Source organism: Antechinus flavipes, chromosome 6 (genome assembly GCF_016432865.1).
Source record: "Antechinus flavipes isolate AdamAnt ecotype Samford, QLD, Australia chromosome 6, AdamAnt_v2, whole genome shotgun sequence".
NCBI lineage: Eukaryota > Metazoa > Chordata > Mammalia > Dasyuromorphia > Dasyuridae > Antechinus > Antechinus flavipes.
Window position 1 is genome coordinate 252,976,971 of NC_067403.1, and position 17,356 is coordinate 252,994,326.

At 54.4% G+C, this 17,356-nt stretch overlaps 1 protein-coding gene across 6 annotated transcripts in view; it reads right to left on the minus strand.

Moving 5' to 3' along the window:
* Positions 1-17,356, minus strand: part of SYT7 (synaptotagmin 7) — an 88,336-nt gene that overhangs the window by 44,648 nt on the left and 26,332 nt on the right. For all 6 annotated transcript variants that reach the window (XM_051966375.1, XM_051966374.1, XM_051966378.1 and 3 more), the window contains exon 2: positions 6,276-6,379. In XM_051966375.1, the coding sequence (XP_051822335.1) occupies positions 6,276-6,379 (104 nt within the window). The remainder of the gene's footprint in view (positions 1-6,275; positions 6,380-17,356) is intronic.

The window sequence follows — 17,356 nt, forward strand, 5'->3', positions numbered from 1 at the left end:
GGCCCAGGTCCCTCCGGGGACGCCGAGGAGGTCCAGATCCTGTGGGGGGATCTGCGCTGGGGAGGGCTGGAAAATCTCATTTTATAGAGGAGGCCTGGGGAGGAGGGCCCAAGGTCACACAGAGAGAGCAGATCCCGGGTTCGAATCCCAAGCCTCTGACTCGGAACCGAGCCTTCCGGTCCCTCCACAGCCCCAGCGGCCGGGGGAGGCGAGTGAGCGGGCCGGAGGGCAGGGCAAAGGGTCCCTGGCGGGGCTGGGGGGGCAAGCAGCAGGACTGCGGTGCTGCTGGGGGAGGAGGAGGAGGAACCTGCGTCGGAGGAAGGTGAGCTCTGTTCACCTTCTCCGCCAGGTTTCTAAATATAGCCTCCTGCGGAGCCCGGTGCCATTAACATTCCTCCCGGCCACCCGGCACCCCACACGCATACCGATGACAAGGACGGGCTGAGCCCAGCAGCGGCCGCTCTCCCCTCCCCCCAGCGCCGGGAGCCAGGACCCTCGCCGTGGGGGCCGGGAGCCAGGACCAGGACCTTGCCGCGGGGGCCGGGAGCCAGGACCCTCCCCTTGGGGGTCGGGAGCCAGGACCCTCGCAGCTGGGGCCAGGAGCCAGGACCCTCTGTGGGCGCCGGGAACCAGGACCCTTGCCACAGGGGCCGGGAGCCAGGACCCTCGCTGTGGGTGCCGGCAGCCAGGACCTCGCGCTGATCCCAGGGATGGCTGCTGGCCAAGGCCCGCCGACTCCCCGGTGCTGGAGGACTTGGCCGTAGGGGATAAGGGGGGCCGCCTGCCGCCTGGGCTCGGCCGTCGTCCCGCGCTCTCCAGCCCCGCGAGCACCAGCTGCCGGTTCTGAGCACTCCGGCCTCCGGCACCCAAACACACACCTCTTCCCACATTCCAGAATCCGGCCCACAACCCCCAATTATCCCGTCCTCCCCAGAGCAAACAAGACGCGCCCACAGATGCTCCCTCCAGCTGCAGCCCCTCCGCGAGCCGATCTGGCAAGTCCCCGCAGAGGCCGGCAGCTGGAAGGGACACCCGGTGGGGGGTGGGGGCTCCTCGCAGACCCTGCTCCACCCCTGGGAGTGACCCGGAACCATCACACCCCTCCAGGCCGGGAGCCTCACGCGGAAGCCCCCGAAGCCCCTAACACTGTGGGGGCTGACGTTCTGTGCTCTAAGGGCCCTCCCGCTCTGATGTTCTCCGCTGGAAGGATCCAACAGAACCCGGGCTTTGCTGGCTCTCCTGAGCTAGTGTCCGGAGCCTTCCCCAGAGCTGCTTGCTCTTCTGGCTGGCTAAGAGTCCCGGAGACCCTCGATCCCACAATCCCTTGAGCCCGGGCATCCCCATGGGGCACAAAGGCCTCTGGGGTTGGGGGACCCTTCCCCTCTGACAGCCCAGCTCATTTTTCCTGGACAAGGCAATCAGGATGAAGGGATTTGCCCAGGGTCATATGTATGAGGCTGCACTGGAACTCGGGTCCTCCCTATTTTAACCGTTCCGCCAGGGAGAAGCCCCCAGCCCCACCTGCTCCGAGGCCCTTCCTTCTCTCGCTTTTGCCTACCGTCCATCTGGACTCCCATGACAACGCCACCCGCCATTAGGGAAGAATACACTTGCTCACGGAGGAATCGAGGAGAAGGCAAGATCTGAATCCAGGACTTTCTGCCGCCAAGTCTAGACAATTTCATGTTATCCCTCCATCTCCAGGCCGGCTTTGGGAGTTCTCCCTCCAGGAGAAGCAGGAGGACTACTCGTCCCCTGACATCGTGGGGGGGGGGGGGTGGACTCGCCAGATGAATGAGTGAAAAAATCTTTTTCGAGGGCTTACTGTGGGCCCAGCGAGACGACCTCAGAGGTCACGCTCAGCGGTGATGTTCGGGTTCCAAAATGGCGGCTTCGCTGCCCCATAACTCCCTGGTCTCCTCAGAGCCAAAGAGAGCGGCTCCCCAAAGACCTATCGGTCCCTCCCCTGCTCTAAGTCAGCGCAGAGGTCAGCAGGCATTCTGTGGATAGCCCTTCCCCCCACATGGAGGTCATCAGCACCGCCCACCCCCAAGAGACTTCTGGCTGGGAACTCCCAGTCAGTCAACACACGTGCGCCCTTGGCGAGGTATTCCCCGGGCAATCACGGGTGAGTCATTTGTCCCTGGGCCAGCTGGGGTCCCAGCCCATAAAGCGACGGGGTCGGATGGAAAGCCCCAAGGACCCCAGGCCCTCAAAACGAGCCTGCTCCAGACCCCGGCTCCCCCCTCCCTCCCAGGGCCTCGAGCATCCGCTAGTTCTTGGTCTGCCAGCAGCCCCTTCTGGGGGATGGTTCTGGTCTGGGGAGAAGCAGGGAAGGGCAGGGGGGCAAAAGCTGAGGAAAACCCCGAGGAGACCCGGCCCGACTGACAGCGGGGAGCGAGGAAACGGCTCTCCGTCCCCTCCCCTTACGCCCCCGCCTGCCTCCGAGAGTCGGCAAGGGGGGTCGCCTGAGCCGAGCCGAGCTGGAGAAAGCCGGCTAGAGATTAAGGAAGTTATTAATGTTCGGAAATGGGATCTGCAAGCACGGGGCTGTCACGTCATTCTGCGCAGGGGATGGGCAACCTGGGAGTCTTGTGGCTGGGAGCTCCGGGCCCCTTAGGGGAAGGAGGAAGGCAGATAAGGCCCACGAGCTTCCCAGCCAGAGGGGAACAGAGGAGGGGGCCAGGGAGGGAACCAGAGGCTGTGGGGTGCACAGGAGGGGACAATGGAGTGGAACAGAAGAGGTGGTCCAGGGGCCTAGTGAGAGGGACCAAGGGCTGGGGGGTACATGGGAGGGGTCAGGGGAATATAACAGAGGAGGGGGTCCAGGAGCTAGCGAGAGGGAGCCAAAGGCTGGGGGATGCACGGGAGGGGACAGGGGAATATAACAGAGGTGGGGGTCTGGGGGCCCAGTGAGAGGGAGCCAAAGGCTGGGGGATGCACGGGAGGGGACAGGGGAATATAACAGAGGAGGGGGTCCAGGAGCTAGCGAGAGGGAGCCAAAGGCTGGGGGATGCACGGGAGGGGACAGTGAAATATAACAGAGGTGGGGGTCTGGGGGCCCAGTGAGAGGGAACCAAAGGCTGGAGGGTGCATGGGAGGGGACAGCGGCTTCCAAGTGTCCGAGGAGGGAAGGAAGGAGCAGTCTTGGCCAGAGACGCCGAGCTCTGCTCTGTGGTCTGGCATCCCCCGCCACCCACTTAAGCAGCCCAGGCTCCGGGCCCACTCCCGCCCAGCCATCCGGCCCGCAGTCCCCGGCCCAAGGGAAGGCTGCCTGTCCTTCTCACCTTCCCCGGCCACCAGGCGCCAGCCCGTCCTGCCTGTCACCTCTGCCGCTGGGGACTCAGCCAGCTCTGAGGCCTGCCCTGGCCCCAGGCAAAGGCTGCAGGCTTGAGCCCAGCCTAGGGGCAGCTGGGATTGGGGGGGGGGGCTCATCTGTGGTCTGGAGCCCTCACTCTGCTGATCCTGCAGGGGAAACATCACCGGCCCCTTCCTAAGCTCACGGCAAGCGAGAGCCCTCCCCAGCAACCTACAGTCATAGCACATCTCACACAGCCCCATAAACACGCGTGGGCCCCAGCCTCCGCGACCCGGGCTCTGACCCACTACTGCCCAGGAAAAGTCCGACTCTCCACCTCTGGCTCCCTGACGGGCTCCCCACCTTTGGGGGAAATCGCCCAATTCAGTCAGTTAACGAGAATGTAAGTACCTACTACGCGCCAGGTACTGCTAAGTAAGCAGCACTTCTGCTCACCGTTCTGACTGTGAGGGCTGGTGGCAGGGGGGCTCAGTGGTCAGAGCTCTGGCTTTTGTTCCGAACTCCTAAGGCCTCCCCTCCGCCCATTCTCAAGCCCTGTCCCATTCAGTGTCCTCCCCCTCCCCCACTCTAGGTCCCAGCTAAATGAGCTGACTTGCTTTTCCCCTTGGAGGACGTCCCTTGTCCCTCCTTCAGATCTTTGCTCGGACCATCCCCCCACCAGGCAGCCCCTCCTCCTCCCAGCCCCACAGAACCCCCGGCTAACTCCGCGCCCTCCCCCCACTGTGTCGCACCCACCCATCTGGGGCCAACAGAGTGTAAACTACTTGAGCTTAGAAACTATTTGCTTCCGGGTTTCTGCCCAGCCCAGCGCCCGGCAGGGGCCCGGCCCTGTGATCTCACACACTCCGGGAGCTCCCAATAATTCAAGTGAAGACCTCGATTCCGATATTTATTAAGCACCTACTATGTGCCAGGGACTGAGTCAAGCTAAAGTAGGCGTTCCATCTGCCCACAGACCAGCCCTTGTCCGGCAACTTAAAATTATATCTAACAATCCCCCGAATTCGTGTAAACAGTTGGAACACTCGCTTAAGATTGCTCTGAAGTCCCATGTTCCCTCCTTCCCCGAGACAGGGAGCAATAGCATGTGGGTGATATAGGTCTCATCAGCTAAGTCGTGGTATAGGAGACCCAGACCCAGAGGGAAGGGCAGACATGGCCCTTCCAAGGAGGAGGAAGGGACATGGATGCTACCAGATATCATTTTATTGGTCCTGACAAGGGCTATTATGATCCCCTTTTGCAGATAGGGAAACTGAGGTTAGGTGGAAGAGGTTTACTCAGGGTCCCACTATTAGCCTGTATCTCAGACAGGATTTGAACTCAAGTTTTTCTTTCAACTTGTACTGACTATAGGAAGTCACCCGTCAGTGAGGGCCCCACCAATAAATAAATAGAAGAAAATGAATGAGTAACTGTGAAATGAGCTGAATATCGCTCTCTTGGGGCAGGGCAGGAGCTGGGGCTGGATAAGGGACGGGGGAGGGGCAGGAGCTGGGGCAGGGGCTGGGGCTAAGGCCAGGGGTCAGGTATTGCGCGTCGGCTTCTCCGAGCTCTCCTTCCCCTCTGCCACAGAGGCCTGAGTGACCATGGGAGGTACCGCCCTCTGCCCCCCTTCCCCTCCCCCTCCCCGCGTCTCCCCAAGCGCAGGCCAGGGGCGCTCCTTGACCAGCCACAGCTTCTCTTCTCTCCCCCCCCACCCCCCAGGGCCGCTCCCAGGGCCCCGCCGAGGCGGGGGCGGCTCCGGGAGGAGGGACGGGAGGAGGGACGGGGGCCGGGCCAGTGGGTGGGGCAGGGCCGGCTGCCGGCTGCTCGGACCCCCTCCCCCTCCCTCCTTCTGTCTTCCTCGCCTTTTCTCTCGGGGTGATTAATGCCTCTCCCGGCAGGCTTCGTTACTTATTGATGGCCTAATCCCGCTTGTTAATCCCCGGCCCTCGTTAAAAATGAAAAGAAGCCGTTTGTGCTTGTACAAACCCTGAGCCGGGATGGATGTGCGGGCCTCGGGCCGCGGGGGGCGGGCCGGCCCCGGGAACCCCTCCCCCCCCCGCCCGCGGCAGCCCCGCGCCCTCCGCGCTCTCGGCCAGAGCCGCCTCTCCCTCGGCTTGTTAGCCCGGCCATAGCTGGACTCGAGGCGCCTCATTTCTCGGAGTCTCCTCAGTAAAATGGGCCCCCCTGGGCTATGGGAGCCCAAACAGGCAAAGCCTCCTCCTCGGACCCTCCTCCGCAGAAAGCCCGCGCCCTCTTAGTGGCAGCGCTTCCCCGGACACGATCTCCCTTTCCCCTTTCCCCAGCTTGTTTGGACGCAGCTGCCTGCGGGCCCCCCCATCCCCCACGAGACTATAAGCTACTTGAAAGCAAGGGCGGTCTGCTACTTGGTATACAGCAAAGTGCGATCTCGCCATCTCTGTCTCTCTCGGTCCTCCCCTCTTTTTCCTTCCCTCCTTCTCTCTCCCCCCTTTCCCTCTCTCCCTCCCTCCCTCTTTCCTTCCCTTTCTCTCTCTCTCCTCCCTCCCCTTCTCTCCCCTTCCCTCTTTCTCTTTCCCTCCCTCCCTCCTTCTCTCTCTCCTCTTTTCCTGTCTCTCCCTTTTTCTATTTCTCCCTCTTTCTGTCTCTCTGTGTCTCTCTCCTCCCTCTTTCTATATGTGCATATGTAAACATATACGTATGTACAGTAGATATCAGGAGGTGCTTAATGTACATTACTAATTGACCAGCCGCAGTGCCCTAAGTGTTAAATAAATGCCTATTATTATTATTATTATTGTTATTATTGCCAAGTGTGCGCATGTCTCTAGGATCAGGACTAGATTAGGCCTTGCTGTACCCACGTGATCAGGAGACCCTGAGGGCAGGAGCGGCGTGGGGAGGGGGCCCCGATCCGGGGGTGCGGGACGAGGCCCCGAGATCGAAGGCCTGGAAATGGCGGAGAGCCCGGCCGGGCTCCCTGCCGACTCACCAATTTGCGCTGACACCACTGACAGATCCCACACAGGACGATGGTGACGCTAAGGCTGATGGTGATGATGGCGGACACTAGCAGGACGTCCCGGGAGGGTGCCCCTGGAGGAAGGAAGACAGGGCTGACATCAGAAACCGGCCAGGACACGTTAGGAACGGGCGTCGTCACCTGCCGCCGGGCCCTGAGGACCGGGGGCCTCTCCACCTGATTTTCAACTGAGCCTTTCCATGTGTCATCTCCGCCACGACGGCGGGAGCGCCTGGGAAGGACCCAGTTCTAAGGGAAAACCGAAAAAGGACGCGGAGGGCTTCCCTGGCCGGGGAGATGCTGGGGGTGGGGGTGGCGCTTCAGAGCCCGAAGGTCAAGGTTCAAATCTCAGTTCCAAACTTGTAGAAAGAACAACGATGGGAGAATATTTAGTTTTCAGACGAGCTGGTCACCAGTGAGCCGGTCACCCGAGAGCCACTTAATTTCTCTAGACCTCAATTTCCTCCCTTAGTAGCCATGACAGTAGGTGCTTTATCTGCTACTTCATCTGATCCTCCCAATCATCCTGTGAATCAGGTGCCATCATTATCCCCATTTTACAGATAAGCAAAGGGAGGCTTTTGAGAGGTCAAATGTCACACAACTGATACTTATTAGTCGAGGGAGGATTGGAACTCAGGTCCAATGCGGGCTGGACCTGCACTCTCACTTATCACTTATATGATGAGCCAGTGGGACGGGATGGTCTCTAAGATGCGTCCTAGCACTACACTCTACAGCCGTGACATCAGATTTGGCTCTTTCCTTGAGTTTGGGGCCACTGGGTAATGGAGAGCTAAAGCCAAAGATTCCCGATCACTTCCTGTGATTGTTGCCCCAGCTTTCCCTCTGTGTGTCTGTCTCTCTATCTCTCCCAGTCTTGTCTTTCTCTGTCTCTCTCTTTGTCTCTCTCTCTGTCTCTCCCAATTTTTCTTCTCTGATAAATGTGGAAAGTCGGAGGAACAGAAAGACCTCAAACGTGCAGAGGGAGGGAAGGATCGGGGGGGGGGGGATCCTCTAAAAGGTAGCAGCAGAATTGGGTCCTGAAGAAAGAGAAGACGCAGGGAAGAGGATTGGGAGCAAGAAGGGACCTTAGAGACTGTCTAAACCCAACACTCTCCTCTCACTGGGAAGGAAACCGAGGCCGAGATCACCCAGGCAGTGAGTGGCGGGACTGGGATCCTCAGCCAGGACCCAGGAGGCTAAATGTAGCATCACAGGGAAGTCAATAGGCTAAGAGGGGGCAAGGGGAGAATGGGCAGAGAGGAAGGGAAGGGAGGGTAAGGAGGGAAGAAAGGGGAGGGGAATCTATTGCCTATATATCCCTGGTCATTTCCTCCTTAGTCTATTAAGCATCCACTCCGAAGCTCTTCCCTTCAGTCTTTCCCAAGGAATGACTCTCAGTCTTTCCAGATTCCAGACCCGCTGCACGCCAAGCTGGCTTTCCGACATGTTAATAAATCAACAACATTAATAATAGCATTTATACAGCATGTAAAGGTTTGCGAAATATCTTACACACGTCCCTGTTTGATCCTCAGAACACCCTTGGGGAGGGAGGTGCTATTATTCTCATTTTACAGAAATGGGGTGAAATGACCTACCTAGGATCACACAGTGTCTGAGGCAGGACTGGAACTCAGTTGTCTCAGAGCATGTTTTACCCATAATTCTCTGAGTGAACTAAATTGCTCTCAGTGAGGAAGGAGCCGTGAGCCAAAAAGACATCTGGGTTTGGGGTATAAAGGAACTAGGAGTGCACATGGCTTTGTGGCCTCCGACCTTGAGAGCTTGGCCGGGCAGGGGACTTCCCTAGGCCTGTGTCTCTGCACCATGAGGGAGCTGGTCTGCAGGAGCTCGAAGAAAGCTTGTGACTCTATGACCTGTGTTCAAGGGGACATCACCCTGGGGACTACAGGGGACCAAGGAGGTAAGTGATTCAAGGGGTACAATTAGGGGGGCACCATCAAGGAGGGCACAATCGGGGGGGCACAGCCTGATGGAAGCACAAAAGCAGCAGGTGGAGCGTCCTGGCTCCTGGATCAGCGGCAGCCCCCGAACTCCCTGTCCACCCCCAAAGAAATGGGGACACATCACCACACAGTCCTTAGCAGGCCATGGCATTTAATGACTTGGGAAAGCTGCTTTTCCAGCACTGGGTCTGCAGTTTTCCACTTCCTCACATGACTCCCCCCTCTCCCGGATGTGAGCTGGGGAGCATTCACCCCTGGCAGGGAGCTCCGTGCGCTGCTGGGTGGGCTTCCCTTGTCCAGGGGGCTCCAGCATAGAAACCTCTTAAAGATAAGGTAACTTCTAGTTCCTCCCCAAGCTTCCAGCAGCCACCCCCTCTCACTCCCGGTGATCTAGCTGTCGCCTTCCCTTACTTACTCCTTTCTCCCCCTCTTCCTTGTGTACCTCAAACTCTTCCTCTTCCTTCCCCTCTCCAGGCGCCAGCCTTGTCTGCCCGCCCCCCCACGCCCAAAGCAATGGCAGCTCTCTTGTCTTCCTAGTACTCCTACTACTCTCCTGTGTTACACAGCACCTCCCCCTCCCTCTAATCCTTCCTTGGCTCCCTCAGCTTCCAACAGGCCTCTGGGGAAAGTCTTTCTGGAGTTCTGTCTGGGATATACCCCCCTCCCCATTCTTGTCTGCTTCGGTTTATGAGTCAGTCCTGGAAGCCAGGGCCGGGGGCCGGATGTTCTCTCGCTCTCATTCAGGGGATAAGGGCTTTCAACTTTCCCCAAAGAACACAGTGTGCTCTTTCCCTGATTGCCTACCAGGGCCTCTGTTCCCTTCTGTGATGATCAAACTATTAATGAACATTTATGAAGCACTTATTGTATGCCAGACTTCTGGGGATACAAAGACAATTTTGAAACAGAACCTCACTTCAAAGATCTTACTTTCTAAGGGGAGGGCCAACATGGGCACACTCTCTCGCCCTTTCTCCGTATCGCTTTGTGTCTCTGTATGTGTCTGTTTTTGCCTGTCTCTGTCTCTTGTCTCCCTCTCTCTTTGTCTTTTTGAGCCTCTGTGTGTCTCTGTTTCTTTCTCTGTCTTTGTCTCTGTCTCTCACTCTCTGTGTCTCTGTCTCTGTCACTTCCCTCTCTCTTTATCTCTTTTTCTGTTTATCTCTGTGTATGTGGGTCTCTCTTGGTTTCTCTGTATCTGTTTTTGCTTCTCTTTGTCTTTGTCTCTCTGTCTCTCTCTTTCTGTGTCTGTGTGTCTCTCTCTCTGTCTCTCTGTCACACACACACACACACACACACACACACACACACACAATTATTGAGAGGTAACCTTGGAGGAGGAGAATTAGCAACTCGGGGAAGAGCACAAGTTCCAGGAAGCGGCACTCGAGCTGAGCCTTGAACTAAAGCGTAGGAGAGGGGGCCCGCCCAGCACCCAGCTTTGATCAGGAGGCGACCACGGAGACAAGCCGTTCTGCGTTCGAGGAAGCCGACATACCGAAAAGCAGGGGAAGGGTCCTCCGACTCACGTCCCACGAGTATCAAGGGGCAGAACTGAGGCTGAGCAACCCCCACTCTGTGTCCTACATTACCTCATCCCACACTACCTTGTCCATCTCGAGGACCTATTTTTTTCCCTTAGAGGCCGCAGTCAAGACAGGTAGCTGCCTGGTGGTCAAGTGGCCAAAATGGCCAAATCTCGCTCCACCGGCCCTTGACCAGCAGGTTCAGCACCTATCATGGGGCTGGAATGGTTAGCACCTGTGTAAGCCGAAACCCTCTTAGCACAGCCAGGGAAAACCAGCGTCATCTCCTGATCTTCTATGGAAGAACTAGCAAACAGGTGCTGACTAATAAATATTTACCTTCACCTCAGGGAACAACTCTCTGTGCTTTAGATGCCTCATCTTTTTTAAAAAGGAGGGTGGGATGGGATGATCTCTAAAGTCCTTTCTAGACCTAAATTCTACGACCTCTGACCCACCGGAGCAGCCTCCCATAGTCCCCCTGGGGCCAGCCTCTCCAGCATATCCCACACTTAACTGCCAAAGCGATGTTCCCGATATCCAGGTCAGACTAAGGCCTTCCCTCGCTCAGAGAGCTTCAGGGACTGGATTCCCATCGCCTCTAGAAGAGGCTTCTTGAACTGGTATCCATGAACCTGTTGGGTTTTCTTTGTTTTTAATATTTAGGCAATAGGGATGAAGTAATTTGCCCAGAGTCAGACAGCTAGTATCAGAGGCCAGATTTAAATTCAGTCCTTCTGATTCCAAGGCTGGTTCTCTAGCCACTACACCACCTAGCTACCTCCCTTTAAAAATAACTTTATTTCAATATAATTGCTTTCCCTTAGAATCTCATATGTTATGCAATTAAAATGTCTTCTGAAAACCAGCCCTTGGACTTTATCAGGTTGGGTCCAGAACACCAAAAAAGTGTTAAAAAAAAATTAGTGAGAATATAGGCCACCCTTTTTGGTACAAGCAGGCTCCAACCCTGCTTTCCAGGTGATCACTACTGGCCTGGAGAATGGTTACCAGTTTGCATTTAGACACCCCTTTGAGGTTTCCAGAGCACTTCACACATAGGAGCTGAATGTAACCAACTTCCCAACTACCCTTTGAGGTAGCAGCATCATTATCCCCCATTTGGGGACGGGGCTCCAAGGGGGCCAGTTCTTTCCTAGCATCAAAGCTAGGTAGGGTATTCAACAATGTTAGAAACTAGGGCTTCCTGATTTCAAGTCTAGCCCTATCTAAATTACCCCAGGTCTCTTTTGACTAATTAAAAAGAAGAAGAAGAAAAAGAAGAAGAGGAAGAAGAGGAAGAAGAAGAAGAAGAAGAGGAAGAAGAAGAAGAAGAAGAAGAAGAAGAAGAAGAAGAAGAAGAAGAAGAAGAAGAAGAAGAAGAAGAAGAAGAAGAAGAAGAAGAAGAACAATGTTAGAAACTTAGGGCTTCCTGATTTCAAGTCTAGCCCTCTCTAAATTACACCAAATCTCTTTTGCCTAATTAAAAAGAAGGAGGAGGAGGAAGAGAAAGAGGAATAGGAGGAGGAGGAAGAGGAGGAGGAAAAGGAGGAGGAGGAGGAGGAGGAGAAAAAGAAGAAGAAGAAGGAGAAGGAGAAGGAGGAGAAGGAGAAGGAGAAGGAGGAGAAGGACAAGGAGGAGAAGGACAAGGACAAGGACAAGGACAAGGAGAAAGAGAAAGAGAAGGGACTTCTTGAGAGTAGGAATGGTTTCCTTCTTTTTACTTATGCATAAAGTAGGTGGTTAATAATTGCTATTGATTGACTGAAGCAATGAGACATGGAGGCATCTGCTTCTGGAAACACATGTTCTTGAGAAGAGATACAAGGACCTTTCCTTGTCGGGGAAGGAGGGAGGAGAGGAGAGGAGAGAAGGTGTCTTGGGCTGGGAGACAGGACTCTCGTGAATCGTGGTGTGATTTCAAGCGAGTCACTGCCCCCTCTCTCCGGGCCAAGGCTGTTCGCTCAGCTGACGAAAGCTAATGAGGCCACCTGAGTTCATGTGTTCCGTCCCGTGGTCCAGTTAGCACCAAGCTGTTCCACAACCACAGACAGGGCCAGCTGATAACCCGGCCTGCCACAATGAGTCACAGCCAGTGGGGAGAGGCTGGGCCACTGGATAAGAGGGGGAAAGGATCAGCACGAACCCACACCATTTTCTTAGAGAAACAAGGCAAGAACCATAATGCAGTAGAAAGAACCTTGGGACTCAAATCCAGATGACTCAAGTTCTAGACTTTGTCACTGGCTTGCTAGATGACATTGACCAAATATCTTCCTTCTCTGGGCCTCAGTAAAAGAAAAAAAAAGTTGGGTTCGCCTCGTAGGTCCTTTCTTATTCTAGGGCAGCCCATGTATTTTTATGTGTGACCCTTGCTATCTACTGGACTTTGGGGCAAATCATTTAATCTCTTCAGACCTCAGTTTCCTCATCTGCATAATGGGGGGGTGTTGAAGATCTAGCCTCTGAAGTTCTACTTTTAGCTCTAGGTCTATCATCCTATAATCCACGGAGGATTCATCCTGGACATCCAGAGATGGCACAAATTGGGTGAGCGCTGGGAGCAGAGTGCTGAGTCCGAGAAAAGGAATGATGTTTACAAGTACAGGCACTTAAGGTCTCACGAGGGATGCTGAAGGGGGAGGTGTTGAGGGATGGGATCTGGGTGGCTGTTCGTGGTCACGGGAAGAGGCTCACCTCAGGGGAGAGCTACTGGCCCCAGCCCCTACCCCCTCTGCCAGAGCAGTGCCTCTGCTCCCGGGCTCCCTCTCCTCTCCTCTGCATTGCTATGATTTATGGATGAACAGAATCAAACAAGGGCAGACGGCTGCAGAGAGGCCCTGGGGAGAGCTGCGGGAGACAGGCGATGGACTTCTGAGGACAAGCTCTGGGATTCTCGGGACTGGGAGACAGAGGGGGACAGGGTTGGAATGGGCACACACACACACACACACACACACACACACTCATTCACACACACACACACGCCGAGCCCTGCAGTCTTATGTATGCGCTGCACACAGAAAACACCATACACACACCTTCCTGGAGACGTGCACGTGATCCCAGCTTCTCACACACAGCTGTGCATGAAAACGGAGACGCAGCCAAACCCCCCAGGGGACCGTGGGGATACCGGCAAGGGCAGAGGCTCCTGAGCATCCCCTGCTCACCCTCTTGGTGTCCTGCTGAAATCTCTGGACTTTAGAACCTGGCTCAAGCCACCCCTCCGCCCCAAAGTCCTGCCGATAACAAAGCCCACAGTGAGCTCTACCTGCCTCCTCCCGTCCCACCTGGCCCCGTGGAATCACAGAAGTCACAATCAGAAGAATCGAGAGAAAACCCTCCACTCCCAAGGGCAGGAAGTTTAGGAAGCCAAGGGCAGAGTTTAAGTGACTTATTCAGGGTCACATGTAGAATAAGTCACAAAGTCAGGATTTGAACTCATGTGCGGATCCAGAGCTCTTCCCATGTCACCATATCTCCCCCTTCCCATGGCTTCCCAGGCCTCTTGCTCCTTTGTCAGCTTTCTACTTTGCTTATTTATGCAGGGAGCATATTCTGTGGCTCACTGTCATCCTGGATGGAATAGAATTTCCTTGAAGGCAGGACTGTCTGTTTGTTTGTTTGTTTCTGCCTTTATGTCAATATTATTGATGTCCATCCATCTCTAACTATTTATATCTTTTCCATCTTCATGTTCACTCCTAGCACACAGTTGGTACTTAATAGTTGTCTGCTGAACTGAACTGATTCCATTCAGGATCTAGACCACATCCTTAGCATCTGACAACACACTTTTAGACGTGCTCCGACCGGAGTGATCCAAGAAATAGCTGTGGAGTAAGTGAAAAGTTCCCTCGAGGTGATTAACAGGTTATTCAATGTTTTGTATATATTCCCTGCTAATATTATTCCAATTTTACAGAGGAGGAAGGTGAGGCTCCGAGAGTTCAGTCCCCAAAGGAATCAGTAGTGGAGTCAGTAACCTTATGAGTCCTTAGTCTAGTGTTCTTTCCACCACACTAGAAAGTGTACACAGACCCAACACCCACACAATATGATACCCTGCTTAAGAAGCATCTGAAAGACATGCCCAGACTTCCCTCCTTCTCTCCACAATTGCTTCCCCGCACAGCTCCCAAGAGGGAACACAGCCTGGGCTTCGGGTTCTGCTCTGCCCTTCTGCTCACCCACATCCTTCTGTCAATGAACCCCCTCGACGAGATGCCCACAGAGTAAGAAGAATACAACTCCGGGGTCATTGTGGAGCAGAGGTTTCTATTGGAGGGTAGCTTCCCTTTCTGAATGCCTTCTCCCACTCAGCAGCCAACCAAGTTCAGATCGCCCTGAAGAGAGCAGGGCCTCAGCTTATCAGGATTACTAATTTAGGGCTGGAAAAGAGCTCAGATATGAACATGTATTAAAAAAAAAAAAGATATCACTAAAAGAAAAAAAGAGGCTATTGTGGGACTGAGGTGTTGAGAAACTGGAGCTCTCCATCGTACTGATTGAGACTGCTGTCCATGGTGCTGCTACTATTTTCCTAGGAGCCTCTACCTGAGGAAAGGAGATGTTGGGGAGCCAGAAAATTTTTTGGCCTAAAAGGATTGATCTCCCACGAAGCAAAGCAGCTTCCTTACTAGCCCTCCCCAGCTTCTCCCGCTGCCAACTTGATAATGTTTTAAATCTCGTGATCTAGATACCCCCCCACCTTAAAGCAATGCTGTAGGGGGCAGAAAGGACCCCTTGGAGTGGCTGATATTGGGTGCTTTGTAACCTTGGAAGAGCAGTAAGCAGTCATATAGGAATAGGGAGAAAGAAAGAATGAGAGACATCTTGAACTCGGGAGCTGCTGGGGAGAAGGGGGAGGATTGTCTCCTCTAGGTTCCATCTCTGGTCTTTTTTAGTGTTCCTCTACTCATTCCTCTTCTGGGAATCTGTGAGGAGGTGGGTACTCAGCCAGGATTCAGGGACCAGGGAGGGGCAGGCAGGAGAGAAGAGAGAGCAGGACAGAGGCGGAGGCTGGGGGCGGAAACCTGAGTGGAGCTAAACCCAGAGCTAAGACTGCCAGGCAAAGGCCCCAGCTTCTCTTTCGTTTGGAATTTCCTGATTCCTCTCCAATTAAAATCTCCTCCTCCTCCTGACCACCCACCTGGGAAACTGGTGGGGGGAACCTTGCCTTCCTGTGTAAAAAAGTAAATGAAGGGAAAAGGAAAAAGATGTGGATGACAGGGGAAGGGAGAGAGAAGAAAGAGAGAGAAGAGGGGGAGGGAAGAAAGGGAGGAAACAGAGATGAAAAGAGGAGGCAAAGGGGAGGGAGGGGGAAGGGGAGAGACAGAGAGAGAGAGAGAGAGAGAAAGACAGACAGACAGAGAGAGAGAGAGAGAGAGAAGGAGGGAGGGAGGGAGGAAGAGAGAGAGAGAGAGAGAGAGAGAGAGAGAGAGAGAGAGAGAGAGAGAGAGAGAGAGATGAGAGCTTGAGTTTCCATAAAGGTTCAGCCCTTGCCCCTCCCCCAGCCCCTCAGGCCACTTTTTCCTGGTGCCCTTCAAAACGGATGGCTCGGAGCCTCCAGTTCAGGGCTAAGAATGAGCCTGGGGAAAGTCTAGGCCCGGGGGGAATTGTTTTGGAAAGTTACAAGCAGCTGAAAATAGGGGCTTAGCAAAAGAAAGCCTCCTCAGCCTTGACTGAAATAAAAACAGATATAATGTGTGAGTGAGAGAGGGAGGGAAGGAGGGAGGGAGGGAGGCAGGGCTGGCAGAGCTGGATGCAGACAGTTTAGCATTCACAAGAGAAGCCAAGTGAGTAAACAGCAAATGAAGGATTATCCTGATCGGTGAGGGATCTGTTCCAGGAAGAAATTGGACTGGGCCATCTCGAGATCCACATGCGCCTGTATTCCTCACCAGGCAGCAGGTGATTCTGCTCTGTCCCCCACACTGTCCACAGTAATTGAAAACAGACCCAGGAGGAGCATTCCTCGCCTTTCCTCACTGCCCTCCCCTTCCAAAAGGGGTCCAGGCCTGCCAGGCTCTGCTGCACTGCAGCCCCCTCGAGATCCTCCCCTCCCACCCCCACTCCCACCGCCACCCAGCCACACGAAGCTTGTCGTGCACCCCCCCCCCGGTGAGGGGGGTTCAAGGCCACCCACCCCAGCGTAAGAGGGGCTGGAGGAAATGAAATTCAATCCAATCAGCATTTATCACGTGCCTACTACACGGAAGGCACTGCGCTAGGTGCTCATGGTACAGAAATGAAAAAAAAAATGACATAGTCTCTACCCTCAAGGAATTGGCAGTCTAATAATGGAATACACCATGTACACAAGTCGGAGGCAAGGCGAAAGGCGATGGAGGCAAGAAGAGACACAGGCGAGATGCTCTGAGAAAGACCAAGGAGGCTGGAATCACTTACATCCTAGGGGGAGGAGGGGACTAGGGGGTGCTGGATCAGAAAGAAAGGAAGAATCTCAACAGGCAGAAATGGAGAAGGGAAGACAGGAGGGTCAGACAGTTTAGCTGGGAGACAGAGTAATGTCCAATAAATCTGGATAACTGGGTCGGAGGCAAGCTGTGCAAGGGCTTGGATACAGGCTTGGGGGGGTTAAACTTTATTAAGTAATCGATGAGGAACGAGTGAGGGTTTGAAGGTACAGAAGTGAAATGATGGCAGCAGCACTAGGAAAATTATTTGGAAAATGGTGTGAAGGGAAGATTGCAGAAGAAAGAGAACGTAAGCAGGAAGACTTGCTAAGAGGCTATTACCATAATCTGGAGAAGAGACGAGGTTGATTACAGTGAGAGTAAGGAGGAGGGGCTAGATACGAGAGATTTCGCAGAAGTAGAGACAGGATTTAGGAACCGATTGCTTAGGGAGGGCAGGGACAGACAGGAGAAAATCAAAGATGACTCCAAGGTTAGGAGCTTAGGTGCTTGAGAGGATAATGGGGCCATTAGGAGAGAGAGAAGTAATGAGGCTGCCTGTGGATTGGGGGCAGCTCTACAGAGCAACCATCATCCCTCCCTGCATTTTCTTTGGGAGGGATGCGGACAGGCTGTCGGCTCTGAGGAGTGAGCTGAGGGCCTGATGAGTAGCCAGAAAGATGACAGTCCTGAATCCACTCACCCCCCGCCTGGGAACCTGATGAGATGCCTGGGCAGCCATGAAAACGATCACGTCCAACATAACAGCAGGAAATCGAGGGGAGAATGAGTCCAGATGGAGGGCAACTCTGTTAGGCCAGTGGGGCGTAGGACAAGATCAAGGGAAGTGTTGTGATTAAGTACAAGCCTTGACCACTAGTTACTTCTATTAATAATGGATTGCTGTGCCAAGTTCTATTGTTATTAATAATACACAGGATTAGGAAGCAGCCGTAGTCTGAATCATCCGGTGTTTCGTGTTCTAGGATCTCAGAGCACTTATTCTGTTTCCCCAAACTCTCAGTGGACAAGGGCATCTGCCTCCCCTTGGGGCCTCCCACCCGAGGCACCGTTCATTGGAATATCATATGATTTGGAGCTCTTTGACTCTGGCACCAGAGCCTTTGGTCTGA